This window comes from Embiotoca jacksoni, unplaced genomic scaffold (assembly GCF_022577435.1).
Source record: "Embiotoca jacksoni isolate LCO1_2020_lvr unplaced genomic scaffold, fEmbJac1.0.p SCAF_11, whole genome shotgun sequence".
NCBI lineage: Eukaryota > Metazoa > Chordata > Actinopteri > Embiotocidae > Embiotoca > Embiotoca jacksoni.
The window spans coordinates 15,801,038-15,816,693 of record NW_027185241.1 but is presented as its reverse complement, the minus strand read 5'-3'; the positions used below and the strand labels follow the sequence as shown (position 1 = coordinate 15,816,693).

Here is a 15,656-nt window from a genome sequence, read left to right as displayed (position 1 = left end):
CGAGTGGAGTACTTTTACTGCCAGATAGGCAGAGCGTACCTATGGATCTCCCGTCTCATCGCTCCCTCCGCTTCCCTTCACCCGCAGACCCGCGTGAACACATATGTGCACGTGCCCCCGTGTTCGTTACGTAACTGCACCATGGTAGACTCCACCACGAGAGTCGGTCGCTGAGGGCGGCTGCAGGGTTAAAAGAAGCTCTTGTCTCGTGTGCACAAGAGCAAACTTTAAGCGAAACAAAGGAGCCGAGCAACGGCAGATGGACACACGGGCGTCCCACACAGAGAAACGGTTTTGTCAGCGTGTTGTGCGTCGATGTGCCACGCAGGCTTTTTTTTTTTTTAATCAAATCAAATACGCATGTCGCGGTGAGAGAAACTAGATGAGTACATCGCTGGTATAGGCCTCGCGTGATCCTGAACCATGTTGGTCTGTGAGGACGTGGCTCAACAGAGACGGTGGATGTGCCTTTTGTGCGCACTGCTCCACAGAAGAGTATTATCTCGTTTGTTGAGTGGTTCAGTGGCGAGAGTGAGCCGAGCCAGCGAGATAGAACATGGACACAAAACGGACATGTTACTTAAAATACGCACTGATAGCTGCAGCACAGAGGGATCAAGTAGTTTGCTGTACCAGTTTAACTCATAATGTGCATTTCTCATTGGTTTCCTATCGTTTCGATTACAGTTTTATTTAAAAATGTATTATTAATGACCTTTTTTTTTTGTTTCCAGCACATCTTTGACAAGACCAGTGTAAGCAAGCTGTTTATGTTATTTGACATCACTGAACTGAACTCCATTGAACTGAACTGAATGAACCCAAAGCCTCTTGTTCGCTTGTTGAAATTATTACAAGGAACTTAATGCTAATACCATAACTCATGTCAATACGGTAGCTGATTAGCTTAGTTCAGCTTGGTGGAAAAAGCTAGGCTGTCTCTCTCCAATGTTCAAGCAATCTTCCTTCTCAAAGTAACTAATTATAACATTATAGTTTGGTTGTTTGTTGTGTGCACAACACAGCTGTAGAGGTGGCACTGTTTGGTTTTGAAGGGAGTAATGTGCCAGAGCGATTTGTCAATGACTGACCTCACAAAGATCACAGCAACCTGGGAAGTCACTAAACTCAACAATATAAAGTTAAAGAGTGTGTCTGACACTATGATATTGCATATGATCATATTACTGTTTATGTATAGCTTTTTGGTACACCTATTGGCAACGTGTGTCTGTTAATGAAGTGTCAATACAGAAAGAGCAGGATCCCCTGAATACATTTATAGTCATCAATGTTGTTTTTTAGAAGTAGCAGCTCCTTGATACAAATTTTAAACATCATACAGTTACACTGAAATAAGGTTTTCAAATCAAATAACATATGAGCTGATAAAAACATTTGGTTCCCATCAAACTTTAATTTGAAATCATTACTGAGTGTTAAGGGCTGCATGAATTATTCGGCAGAACTGATTGCCGCTACCAAATAATGAATCCCCTCTTAGTTCAGCGTAGGTCAATATAAATGTATAAAATGTCCACTGTCAAGTCAAAAAGGCCAAAAGCATGTGCTGATAAGATGGCAGGCAGGCAGAACTCGACATCATTTTTTATTATGTTTTTTTCTGTATCAGGTAAACGGGTGCAATAAACATTTATTTTGGAAGAGATATAATCGTGATCCGAAATCTAAACAAGAAAATCGTGATTGTCATTTTATCCAGAATTGCGCTTCCTTGTCTTAAATGTCGTGTTATAACCACTGGTTGAAAATGTTTTATCTTGTCAGGGAAAGTCTACTTTTTTAATTTAGTCAGTATGAAAAATAATAAAGTAAAATGTTGCCCTGAGCAGCAAATTAATTTCCTTTGGGAATGCTGAGTAAGGAACCCAACGCAATGCCATCTATGTGGAATTGATCCAAAGTCTATTCGTAATCCAAAAGTGAAGTGATTTACCTCGTTACAACACAGCGCCATAGTGCAGCTCAGTATGTATAAACTCAATTGACATTTGTGTGTACCTTGGATTTTCTATTTTGTTAAATCGATGTTGTGACTTACATTTTTGTTACTTGTGGCATAATACAGACGAGATCAGGGAGAAATTTCTTACATATTCATGAGAATCTGGTTCACCACTTAAGTCAGTGGAAGCTTGCTGAAACACCAAAAAAGGTTTTCAGAAGAAACTGCTACGTCTGTACGTAGCAGTTTCTTGCATGATCTTGGACAGTCTTTGGTTAATAATGACCCAAATTTTGGAGAAACTCAAATTTATTTTACAATATCTTCATGCACTGTTAAAAACTTTAAATAAACAACGAAAAGTGCAACTATGGCTAAAAATACATTATAATAAAAAGGCAGACCTATCTTGAATTACAGGCACAAAATGCTTTTCAAATAAGTTTAAAATGGCGATGCTCATGCAGTTTCAAAAACATAAAATTGAGCTGCGTGAAATATTTAAACAAGGATTATCTTGAATTAAATATAAACACAGACTTTAGTTGAACTAAATAAAAAGGGAGATTTACATCTAATTTTAGGCATGATGACATTTGCAGCAAACGGAGCCTGCAAGTGAGCTGTGTCATGGGAAATGTCAAATAAATGGTTGGCAGAAACTCTGTAGAAATAAAAGGGACTTTTTTACCTAAACGACCCAATACAAATGGCCTATGCCCCATTAATGGGTCGCAATCCACCAGTTGAGAACCACTAATTTAGAAAGAAGCTTTTCAGTCTAGGAGACCACACAGCCTGTATACGACCTCTAGAATAGCAACAGTAAATCTTTGGGATGATGGCCAGAACAGGATGTATAAATCTATACTAATATGATGCAACTTTGACTGTCCACAGTTTTTCTTGCTTTCATCTGCTGTGTTCAGCACCTCAGGGACCTCTGTATTTGTAGATGCACTGACCTAAAACCCTCTTAAATCCCCTGGTCACAATAGCAAAACAAAATCTCACCAAGATTGAAGTTCATGCTCCCAAAACATTTTTTTTTTTTTTTTTTTGCCCTTTGTGGGAAAATTGAGTAAGAATATTTTGATATACAGACATTCTTTGACGGTGGAGGGATACACCACATTGCTTACTTGGCTCCCCACATCCATATTTTCTGAGTCATGGTCCTATAAAAATCAGTTTTATGGTGACTAACCCTTTGTTTGAGGAAGTCCCAGTCAAACAGAACAATCTCAGTGGTGTGAAATCCTCTTGCCCAGAATCTTTTTGGAATTTGTTCAGAGTTGTCTGTCCCAAATGAAAGAGCATACATACTCATTACAAGTTGTTGAAGCAGGCCTCGATGTGGAGGGTCTTATTGTTTCCATACCTGACTGTTCATATGAGAGTTTTATTGCTTTGCTTGTTGTAGAGTAATTCATTCTCCCTTTTGGCAGAATTCTAAAAAGCTCATCACACTCAGGGAGACTTATGTTGCAGGAAGGTAATATCCCTTTCACAGTGAAAGAATAGCTCTGTATTTTTAACCAATAGAGAGGAGAATTGTCTTTTTATTGGTTGATAAAACATTTCCCAGGCAGTAGAAAATATTGTCATTAGAGCATCTCCATCTATACTGGAGTCTGTCCGCTGTCAAATATCTCTCTTTTTATGCAAAATGTAAAAGAACTGGTTATCATCTCTGAAACGGGGAATCTCTTTTTGATGATCTCTCGTTCAAGTGTGAAAGTTGATACCAGCAATAGTCACGAAGAACAGAAAATAAAACTGAGATAATTCAGTATGTGCTGCAAATAGAAGACATATGGTAGAATTTGTTTTTAAAATGTCAACATGCAGTCTTTTTTTTTTTTTTAAAGACTAATTGGACCCATTCCTTTTCAGCCATGTAAAAACATTAGCGGCTTATGAGGATAATGACTCCAAATAGCCTCAGGTAAATGGACAGCTCAGACGGATGTAATTGCTGAGTGGTGATGGATTCTTCCAGGTGCTGGTCGGATTGTAACCATCCGACCATAAGAGCTTTTTCCATCTCCATGATTTATAGAAAATTATGAGATGCGCTGAGGCACACCTTGCAGTTAACAGAAAACGTATATCGTGTTCAACTGAAAAGGAGCGATCGAAGTTGGCTTTACCGCGCACGTTGTGATTTATTTTTAGATTAGAGGATATGTGAGGAAAAACAAAAGTCAAGCCAACAAGTGAGATTTTCTTTTTCTTGTCAAAAAGTACTGCAGCCTTGTATTACACCCTCTCTGCCCCCCCACACCTCCGCCTCTCTCTCTCTCTCTCTCTCTCTCGCTTTCTCACTCTATTATGCAACAGTCTTTTCTTACAAGTCCTTGCAGGATCTCAGCTCGGATTGTGTAACGTTCGAGAGGGAAAAACGGGCTGTAAGGCCTCACATTAAGACACACAGAATCCTGGCGACGTCTTACCACAATAAGCAAACATTTGGAGTCCTCTGTGGAATTTCTTGCACTCAACTGAATGCACCGCCACCGGCAGTGTAACTGTCCTTTTTATTTATTCAGTGAGGTTTTTCAGCTTATTTTTGTAGCTCCTTGTTGGTGTTTTCTGGGATTTGTTTGGCTCAACCACAAGCAGATATGATTCAACACACTCAATGTATTTATATATAAGTAAGTGGAGAAATTTTAAGCCCTTGGAAAGTTGTTTTTTTTCAAAATTGTAATTGATTTCTAGAAGCCACTAGCTTTAAAATGGAAACAGCTGACTGTCTTGTATGTGTTATGCCACGTCTAGGGACAAAGGACCGGCTACCCCAAGTCCCAAGCAGCCACATGAACAAATAGGTGAAGATTTCCCATTGAGAATATATTTACAAAAAAAGAGTATGTGGAGAAAATTTAAGATTAACCTTAGGGTGAGAAAAGGTCAAAACAACAAACACTTTTATCTGTATGAAAATAAATTCAGTAATCTAAACCAAGATCAATAAATAAAACACAAAGTCTTACCTTTGTAATTTACAAAAACAGGAGAAAATGTTGTAAAAGGAAATAGCACCTCACTTAACAATAAGTCTTTGAGGCAACAGTTACAGGTGAAATGTAAGTGCGGTTGCAAGCTGCAGGAAGGGATCCCTCTTTAACCGTAGCCCTTTTTCGTTCTTGGATGTTGCTCCTACCAATCACATCCCCTCACATTTGCATACACAATTGCACATTAACACATTCGCACCTGACTCGCTGCGACTCCAGATATCACAAACAAGGGAGGAAGTGACACATGGTTACATGACAAAAATGATAGTCATACAACCAGTCATAAAAGTAGGTCAGGTGGAGAGTTTGCAGACAGGTGTGATGAAGTAGAGGTACACTATCAAAAGCAACTTCCATGTGGAAAACTAAACAGAAATGATTTTGGTTCCTGTTTTTGATTGTTCTGGTTAGAGGAGTTGTAAGCACTAACCATGTTCTGACTAACCTCCTATCTGTTTTTGGAGTTAGTGCTTCCCTCTGTTCCTTCCATCCTCCCCCATGTCACCCGAACATCACCACACACACCAACTTGAGCTAATGTCAGCTGCTGAGCTAACAACAAGCGTCACTGCTATCGCCATGCAGCGAACCAAGCTGAAGTTCACCACAAGTGACGAGTGTCGAGGCAGTCGTGTTAGCTGTCGGGGTGAAAAACACAACCACACCTAGTATGTGAAGAAATATGTACACAGCAACTGCAGAATAAACTAAGGTTCACTTGGCCAGAAATAAACAGAAAGGTCAGCCGCGCATTGCTTTTCTTTCTTCAGCCAACTTAATTCGTTCAGCGTATTTCCTTGTTAAACCTTTCCTGGGACCGCAAGAGTCGATCGCTTCCCCTTTTCTGCCAAGGTCGGTGCACATTAAAATTCTGCTGCCTACCCCAAAGCATGCAGACAGAACTGATCTCGCTCCTGACTGGACAACGTGGGGACGGGGTACCAGGGCATTCTCTCTTTACTGCAAAGCGGAGGGACCATTTAACATTCATTTTATCCCCAAAAAATATTGCTTCCTGCAATTTAAAGTACAGCTAGCATTGTCTGGGATATACATGTGACTGTGAGATGATTCGTTAAATTCAGAAAAGTTTTCCAACCACCACACAGTTCCTCTTCTTTATTCAGATAATATGCCGACAGGCTCAAAAAAGGCTTTCGCTCTTTTTTTGGTTGATTTGCTATTTGACAGATTTCTAGGAGTCTGGTTGTTTAAGCTGCTTAATAACTTTTTGGAGCAAAAAGTTTTTGAGCTCAAACTTGCAAAAATCAATGCTGCACTAATCAATATTTTGTAGTATCAGAGTACCAAATTGCGATGTGTAATATGAGACGCTCCTCCTAGTGATGAACCAATGGGGAATATTAGACTTTGCAGTGCCCCTCAGTTCTACAGTGTTTAGGATCTTTTGGCTCATTGTTTTGGTTTTACAGCCCAAAGACTGTTAAATTTAATTTGACATTCATTATTTAATGTAAATGCAATTTTCTTCTGTCATCAAATTGCTGGATTCAATTTAGCTGCGGTATTTGTTTTTAACCATACTGCTGTTATTTCAAATCTTGATATTTGCCAGCTGACTGTATTTTAATCACACTTTTTTCCTCCCTAATAAGCTGAAGCAAGCTGCCTGAAGCTGCTGCTCGTAGCAAACAGCGCTGCTCTGTGCTCCTCATTCAGAGGACAATGGATGTAATAACACCTCTCAATAGGTAATCTTTGTTCACTGCAGGCACACTGGAGGCTCATATTTGATTAACCTGACTTGACTGTTGCGTGAGGCAAATGAGGTTTCTCATGTGTATGTGTGTGTGAACATTAATATACTGTACTGGTATGATTTCCTTATTGTTTATTCAGATTGTTTTAAGGCTTTATACATATTCTGTTAAACCACTTGGACTGAGTAAGAATTGTGAGAGGTTCAGTGAATTTAAAATGTAATCAAGCTGACATACTCTGCATTCTTGAATTAATTTAGATTGCTTTTTAACATTGCTGGTTTCTTGCCTGTGAATCCAGTCATGACACCGGAAGCCTATTCCAACACCAGTCTGGACTATCAATAGACCATCAGTAAACCGCATTACCAAACACCTTTTTAGAATAAACTGCAGCATAGCATCAACATTTTTCACAGCACATAATATCACTTTATAAAATGAAGAGAAGCAGAAGAAATAAATAGTTCAGATGTCAAAGATGATAAAAGCCTTTTCTGGTGGTGCAAAAACTCCTAAAAGCCAGACATGTGTGCTGTGATTATTTGAAAACAAAGTAGAAAGGCATTTGAGATAAATAAAAAATATATAAATAAATAAATAATAATAATAATTTTAAAAAAAGTGGTGGTTGCGGGCTGAGATTTAGATTTAATGCAAAATTCAAACTTTCAGTTTTCTTTTTCATTTTTCACATCTTTCAAGTATATAAATTAGTGACAGTTTCATTGGGTCTTCATTTCTTGTATTTATGACTTAAGCAATTGTTGGTTGATTTTACAGTTTATGTGTGTGAGATTTGAGTTTCACAGACATTTCTCACTTCCTCTAACTGGAGAGAACTGAGCCTTCCTTACTCTACTCTTCTTCCATTCTCAAGGAGTTTACTTTCAGGATGTGTTGGTACCCCTCAGAGACATACCAGTGCACCCATTTGCTGGAGCTACTCCGTTTGCTATCTGCATTTTGCAGCTATTGTGTATATTGTATATTATGTTGTGACACAGGAAATACTAATATCAGTCTTACTTTTTAGTGCTGCATGATTAACTAAGCTATTGCAATTGATTTTTATAATCATTTATAATCAATTAAGCAGCATTTTACGTGATAAATAAACCCTACTTTGCTCTCTTTTCCCCCTGACCACAACACCTTTAATCAGTCGGCAGAGCAGCAGATAATGTGAGGATGAGACTAATTTGTGGCAGCCCGCAGCACATTAACAAGTTGTGTATCCTCACCTGCAGAGAACTGTATCAGCATCAAAGATGGCACAAATAACACAGCTACTAATCAACAGCAGGCTGGGTGTAGCACCAAAGAGATAATCAGACCGTCAGCACAAAGGACTACAACACATAGTTGTAGGGGTGTGAGCGAAGACACAGCCGTTTGGTTGGGTTCAGACCACAGATTATCTACAAAATTGGACTTTGTCTCTGGGTTTGAAAAGTGAAGCCAATGTGGAAGTGCCTTTTAAGTGTCAACTTGTCTCACAAAAAACATAAACTTTTGTCGATATGGTGTACTTCACTAAATTTACTGTTTCTCATCAATAATTCCATAATTATTTTGAAATTAGGCTTCAAAGAGAGGTATGTTTGAGGACCTGCCTGGTTTGATTGACAGGTCTGGGATCAGTCAGGTTTCTGGTATAAGTGGGTGGGCATAGTGTCCTCGGGTTCTCAGTCAGATCTACTCCTCGCTCCTCCCCAGCTTGTCCAAATATGGTCACTGCTGTCTCCAAAACACCAAGGGTGCCACAGCCACAATACCAGACTCCAGGCTTCAAAGCACAGTGTCTTTAAAAAAGTATCAATTTGGCTTCAAAATATGTATTTACCTCACTGAACCCTTAGAGACGGGGTAAAAACATTTTAGACAGCAGAGAAATGTATGTTTTTAAATTGAACCATTTTGACAGATTAACAGCATAAGTGCATACTTGTTCCTATTGCATCAATAGAGTTCCAACAGCGGTCATGTTGTGCTTGTTTTCCTGTATTTTGTCAGTTCTAAATTAAAAAGGTAAAAAAGTGACACCCCACACCAACTGCCCCCCTTTGATTTTACAGCACTAGATGTCTCTTTTTTTTTATTTTAAGAGGCATCTTGTGCTGTATATTCATACTTTACGGACAACTTACTTACATTATTCATATTAATAGACTGCACATCAACTGCCTGTCCCAAATACACACAGGTAGAAATGAGATGAAAAAGAGGCCATTTGTACAGCAATACAAGCCCAAAAGACTGCAATTTGAACAGCTTTGGTTGATAAGGGAAAGTCTTTGCATAGATACATACAGTGTTCACACAGATCGATTGTAATATTGTTTCCTGAAGAGATCAGAATCAGCAGTCGGATGTATCAGTAATGTATTGAAATAATCCTAAAATCACATCTCGCATTGATTATTTTGCTTCCCACACCCTCAGTCCAAAATGTTTAAAGCAGCCTCAGTCTGATGGGCAGCATTCACCCCACCCAAAGACACCCCACAAACCTCCGTTTTAACAACCATGTAAGAAAACATGATGAGTAAAAATGTATTCATGTCAGCCAACTAGCTTCATTATGCACACATTGTTTTTAATCGATATAAAAAGTTTAGACTAAATTCAATACACAATATTAAATCATTCATCAGGCATTAAAACTTTCCAAATAACCAGGCAACATCCCAGAGTTTTCATCGTTGTGTTTGATGCTACAGTTTCACACACTGACTCAGGACGTAGCATATCTTGCTCAGATGAGGAAGAGTATGCAACCTTCACCTAACATGCTGTTCACAGTCTTCTCCCAGTTTAAACTCATTCTCTGTGTTTTTTACAGTCTTTCAACAGCATGGGACAGCATCTAGGAAAGAAAGAGTCACCCACAGACGGCAAGGTAAGAGTCCTCTCTGTACCTTTAAATGCTTTCATGTCCTTTTTTTTTGCATGATGAAGTGAATAATAACATCCTGGGACATGCATATTTGTGTGAGCATTCTAATGGTTGTGATCTGGGAATGAAGCATATGTTTGAGCTTTTTTCTTTTTTTTTTAACCTTATCAATGTGAGCGCCGGCTTTTATCAGCAGGACTTTGGACTCCGTTGCAGATAAGCTGTCGGGCTCCTCCACTCATGCTGATTTATTACCATCCCTGAGATTTCACTGAGACTGATCACTAATTTATAGTTTGCGTGTTATGAGTCTCTTTTGAAAAAAGAGCGTAACACCCAGTTTAAAAAGGGTTTCTCTTTAAAGTCTATGCACGGGATGTGTTTTTTTTTTTACATTAACAAGTGATTTGTTTCATTTCTGAGCCACACACATGTTTATGGTTACAACTGCTAGCCACAGGCAACACTTTATAGTCATCTTATACATGTGTTGGGAAGCGGTAATCTATGAACAATGCACCGACTCATTATTTTATTTGAGCATTTTTCCTGTGAGGAGGAGAGGAGAGGTCAGGTGGAAATGATGCTACAAATTTTGGATATCTGGTTTTATTTATTCTTATTTTTTTTTTACCATATATTATTTGAACATTAGTTCCACAGTACTGAAATTAGGTCCATGTGCAGCATCATTTGTATTCCTTATCACTAAAAGTGTTAAAAAACAACAACACGAATCCACTTATAAATTATTTTCTTTTGCACGACACTCTAAATGGAGTCTAAATGGAACATCCAGCACAAAGACACACTTTGACACTGAATTGCAAAAAAAAAAATAATTCTGAAATAATATTTGGCACAGACAACTGTTAATTGAGCAGTGTTGCCATGGCAATACATCTGAAGCAAGTCTCCATGGTTCTGGTGTGTCGCCCTATAATAACCCCCTGGAAACCACGAGGTGCACCGCAACAGAGCCCCACGAGAGAACCCATCTGAACTGGAGAGGAAATGGATGATGGTGTGCATCAAGGCTGACGTTAAACCGTCTCTGGGTACATATCTCATTTAAACATGAACAAAGTCGAGAGAAAACAAGCCCCTTACGGCAATGCTACAGTCTAAACAGAAAGCATAATCGGATATGAAATAAATTTCAATGCAATTTTCCGACCTCTTTTACTTTTGTAACAATCAAAGTTGTCAAGCTTTAATTGGCTGGGCAGCAAGGTGCGCTGCTGCGCTCCGGGGCAAGTGCTTTACAGAAATTGGCTGCTTCAGATAGTGTCATAATGCATGCGAGCTTTTTTTTTTACTCATCTTTCTGTGAAATTACAGGTCAGACTCTGTTCCTTTCTGACAAGTGTGGAGGAGGATCAGGCTAAAACTGTGACAGTAATGCAATTTAATGACATCGTGTAATTAACCCAGACTTTGTTTAAGTTCTTTTTGTCACAGCTTTGAAAAATTACGGCGGATGTAATGAGTTCGGGCCATTACGGCTGCAGCTGCAATCATATTTAGAGAGGTTGTGAGCTTGTTGTGAGAGGACCTAACCCTGGACGGTGAGCATTAAGGGCAAAAAGAAAGGGAAAAAAGAAAAAAAAAAAAATCACTTTTCAGTGTCACCATTTGAGGGTGTGGGCAGCAGCGTAAAGCTGCGGTGTGCCTGTGTGATCTGGCTTACTGCTCTCTACCTGGCCGGTGCCTGTAATGGGTAGTGTTCATGTGGGGAGGAGGAGAGGCCGAACCAGCAGGGAGGCTGACGGCTCAGCTAAAACATGATTTGTTTCCTTTGCCTGCAAAACACACTCCGGAGGCAGTAGAACAGAGGCGAGAGACGTGGATCAATGCAAAATGTGGAGCTGTTGGGAGAGGTGTCGGAGCAGCATTTATTTATGATGCTGCATATCTCTCTGCATGTTTTTCCTTTCTCTTGTTTCGATTATTGTGACACGGAAGTCAATTGAAAGGTCTGACAAACGAGCCAGTTGTCATAGAGATAGACAAACAGGAGCAAAGCGTGACAGGACGTGGCAGGTTGTGTTTAGATGCTGTTTTCAGAGTCGTGATCCATCTCCCAATCCCTCATCATTTCAGGAAGGGTGCTCTGTACCCAGTGCCACACCTCAGCTGCTGCTCTGACACCTTGTTTCTACTCCAGCCTTCTGAAATGTTCACAGCATTATCTTACCGCCTTGAATCCCACTTGGATTTACAGTATATTAACACTCCTCTTCTTCAATCTTCTGTTTTTGCCCGTGTCGAGGCAGACATATGGCATGGTTTTCTCAGAGGTATCTCTACTGCTGATGCAGATCAATCAAGCACTACAGTATATCCATAATTGTCAGGGAGCAGGAAATATTTGCTTTGCTCCCTCTTAATATTCCTCAGTTTGGAAGAGGTGTGTATGTTGTGTTGTCAACACTGAATCACAGACTGTTGTCAGTATTGCCAGATTTAGTCATCACTGCGTGGAAAGCTTACAAATTCTTCAATGAATAACATGAGAGTTATTCAGTCACAGTTATTTGACATGGTGTTTAGCATGATCCAACTCTCTGGGCTGACACGAAACTGAAAATGCAACTAATAATACACACCCACTGTTTAAATCAAAGCAACCCAATTTGCGGCCCGTGGGCCAAGTTTGGTCCATGCCTTATTTGTTTTGGCCCTCCACGACATTTAACAAGCTCGTACTTATTCTTCTTATTCATAAGGGCTTTAAAATCATAACCATATTGACTAAGAACTGTAAGAAATTATATGAATTTCACGGCATTGTACAGCATAGTGCTGTCAAGCTCTCTAATAAATGACACTAGTCTTATCTATGAAAAATGATGGTGTTCTTTCTCTCTCCTGCTGAACCTCATGTGCTGTTAGTGAGTTCTACGTCACTGACTGCGTTGCCAGTAGAAATGAGAGATCGAGGCAGTGGCATGATGACAAGACAAGATTTAGAAAAAATTGGCAAGATGATGTTTTTGACAACAATTTCTGTAGAGTAAAGACCCCCCCCCCCTCCCCCCCATCTTCCCTCCATCCACATTAATGTTTAGCCCTCATAAGAAAGAATTTGGGCACCTTGCATTTCTCACCCTACTATGTTTTGTGTGAGCAGATTACCGGCCGAGACTGGCCTCATGTTGAGATTTTTTTTTTTCTCACCCAATGAAGACTCAAGTCTTTAGAGGAGGGAGTTTGAGGCTCAGCTTGTCGACCGGTAGCCTTCAGAAATGATCAGCTGTACCAATTAGAGCGCTCTGTGATCTCAAATAAAGGGTAGTAAATTGCATGTTTATTCCAAAAGTATGCACATTTATTTCGCACCTGTTTTGCGCATGATTTACTAAGAGTAATTACGTATTTGATTTCAGTTGAAAATCACTTTATTTAAATGAGGTATGTGCAGAACGACCGCAAAAGCAAAAGGAAATCTGATCACACTGAAATTAATAAATAAAATTATAACAAGAACATAACGCTATATAGGCGATTATCAGTGAGGAAGTCAATGCCGTGAGAATAACAAAAAGATCAATAGATGAAATTATGAGAAGATGGCAAGATATTAGGCGGAAAAAACCCGGCTTATATTAAAACATCGGCAAATAAAACTGGAGGGACGGTGGATGAGATCCTATAACAAACACCGATCAGCAGGTTCAGATCTTTCTGTGATGAGCAGGTGACTTTTCATTCAGTGCCTGGCGACTGCTCGTGATCATTATGAAGCTACCTGTGAATTCTGCGGGACACATTCAGGACCTGTGACATCACACCTGAATAACAGGACTGGGTGGGATATCCAAGCAGCGACAAGCTGGAATGACCCAGAGGCAGGAAAATGCTGAGTCGTAAGAAGTTTTGACATTGCTAGTATTTTGTGGCTCCTCCTTTAAATCATCATTCAGTTCGTTCAATAACTCAGAAATATTATCGCTGGACAGACGACATATCGGAATAATTTAAGCCTCTGTCATCTAAATTTTTTTCCACGGGTGTAAAACCACGTTCTCAACGTATTCTTTGGTTTCCCTGCGTCTCCTTCTCACCACAATAAGAGCAGCCGTCTCTCCTGATGTTCATGTGATTAAATACGTTCCTTTCAGTCGTACTAAAATACACACCAATCACTTCTCTGATTTCTACTTTCAGGTTTAGTAAATATTATATGTTGTGCGTGCTAAATTTTTCTATTTGCATTTCCCCTCCCAGTATTTTGCACCTTCAAGTAGAAACGCCCAATATTACATATGCATGCAGGCAAACACGCAAAATGGACAACGTGTTAAATTGCACATTTGAAACACGCGATCCTCGCTGCACGTCGTCAGTAAAACCGGCCTGGACATTTGTTTGCGGGCGGTGTGGAGTTTGCACGTGATTTTAAACACCCAAATCTTTAGTAAACAAGGCCCTATGTACGGTGACTCTGCAGGCCTCTTCCTGTCTCTTCTGTTTCACTGTGTGAGATCTGTCCTGAGAAACAGTCACATCTGAATCATAGCTACGCTCGTCCTATTTAAAACTCAAGCCTGGGTTCTAAATACTATTGTTATAGCACAAGTAGGAACGGTCTGTTCTGCTCTGTTGGTTTCTGTTTAATATTGTTTCAGTGAAGATGCAGAGATTATGTTACTTAAGATACATTCAGTTGTTGTTTTTTGCCCATAGTAGGAATGATGTTTTTCTTCAGAATATGACTTAGTTTTCATTGCTTGTGTTGCTCTTTCAGCCACAAAATTTTAGTTTTTGAGGCACTTTAACTGCAGCACCGCTCAGTTTACCTGGGTGCCCATTTGTCATTTTGATCTTCATTAGATAAAAGGGTTTCCTTATTGCTTAAACAAAGAGTTTAAGTAAGATTTACTCTTGATATTTGGGGAACATTCTTACAGTATTAAACTGGTCTTTTTGAAAGTAGAGCTACAGGGACTCCACTCTGTTTTTTGAGTAAAAAGGTGAGAAGAAATGTGCATGCTCCATTTGTCTTCCATCTCTGACGAGTGGAAAGAGTGAAACACTGAAGGGCACAGCTATCACCAAACTGTAGACAGGAAAAGGAGCACGGATCCCTGAAAGTCTCCAATCAGCCGAGTCCTGAAAGGTCTTCAAATGGCTCTACGCATCTTTCCCTCGCTCTGCTCAAATGTAAGGAGTGCTCAGGAACATTGCACCTGATCCAGCACCCTTGCACCGAATGGGGATCAGAGGTCTGAGTGGAGCAGAGGCAGCAGCCACCGTGACTCACTGTGCCGGACTGAGAGAGCCATCAAACCTCACTGCTCACAAGCATCAGCCTTCATGAATTTTAAGCAGTGTAATTTGAGACAGCCAAGACACTCAAGCAACTTCAGGGCAATACATTGCCTCTCCTAGTTATTGTCCCTATATACACTTGTGAAACTTTCCATTTTCACACAGCACATTAAAATGAACAAGGTGGAAGACTGAAAATATATGCTGAATCTGATTTCTTGAGCTAAGCTAATTAACATTGGCTCCATCAGTTGGTTGAAAGCACTGCCCACAGCTGATGTATTCATCTTTACATATTGCTCTAAAGTTTTAATAACTGAGGCTCAATATGAGGTGGATATGGAAGCAACATGTTTATTGTACTGTGGTGATAAGGTAACCCTCCTTGTTTTATACAGAAATACAGAGGATCTGACTGTTGGCTCACCCCAACTGCTCAAAGCAGATGTTGGCCCACGTCTGAGCCTGATTCTGTCGGAGGTTTCTTCTTGTTAAAAGGGAGTTTTTCCTGCCAACCCTCGCTTGTGGGAATTATTGAATGGTTGAGTGCCTGTCTATAATGTTGTAGGTTGTCTTTTAAGGTCCTTTCTACGTTAAGTTCCCTGAGATGACTTGTGTTGTAATTTTAAGCACTATAACACTGGCTTCTGTGGTTTTTGGTTTGGAAGCTTTAAGGGAAAACAATAACACTTTTAGAGCACTTTAAGGACGCCAACATCCAGCAGACATTAGGGGAACTTGTCCATTTCTGAGGGAGGTTGTAATGCCGG

At 39.8% G+C, this 15,656-nt stretch overlaps 1 protein-coding gene across 4 annotated transcripts in view; it reads left to right on the top strand.

The window, feature by feature from the left end:
• LOC138194537 (myelin basic protein-like) overlaps window positions 1–15,656 on the top strand; it is a 47,264-nt gene that overhangs the window by 4,381 nt on the left and 27,227 nt on the right. For 2 of the 4 annotated variants that reach the window (XM_069143345.1, XM_069143344.1), the window contains exons 2-3: window positions 6,609–6,704; window positions 9,559–9,615. In XM_069143345.1, coding sequence (XP_068999446.1) covers window positions 9,571–9,615 — 45 coding nt within the window. In that variant the 5' untranslated portion in view covers window positions 6,609–6,704; window positions 9,559–9,570. The remainder of the gene's footprint in view (window positions 1–6,608; window positions 6,705–9,558; window positions 9,616–15,656) is intronic. The other 2 variants (XM_069143343.1, XM_069143346.1) reach the window with 1 other exon arrangement.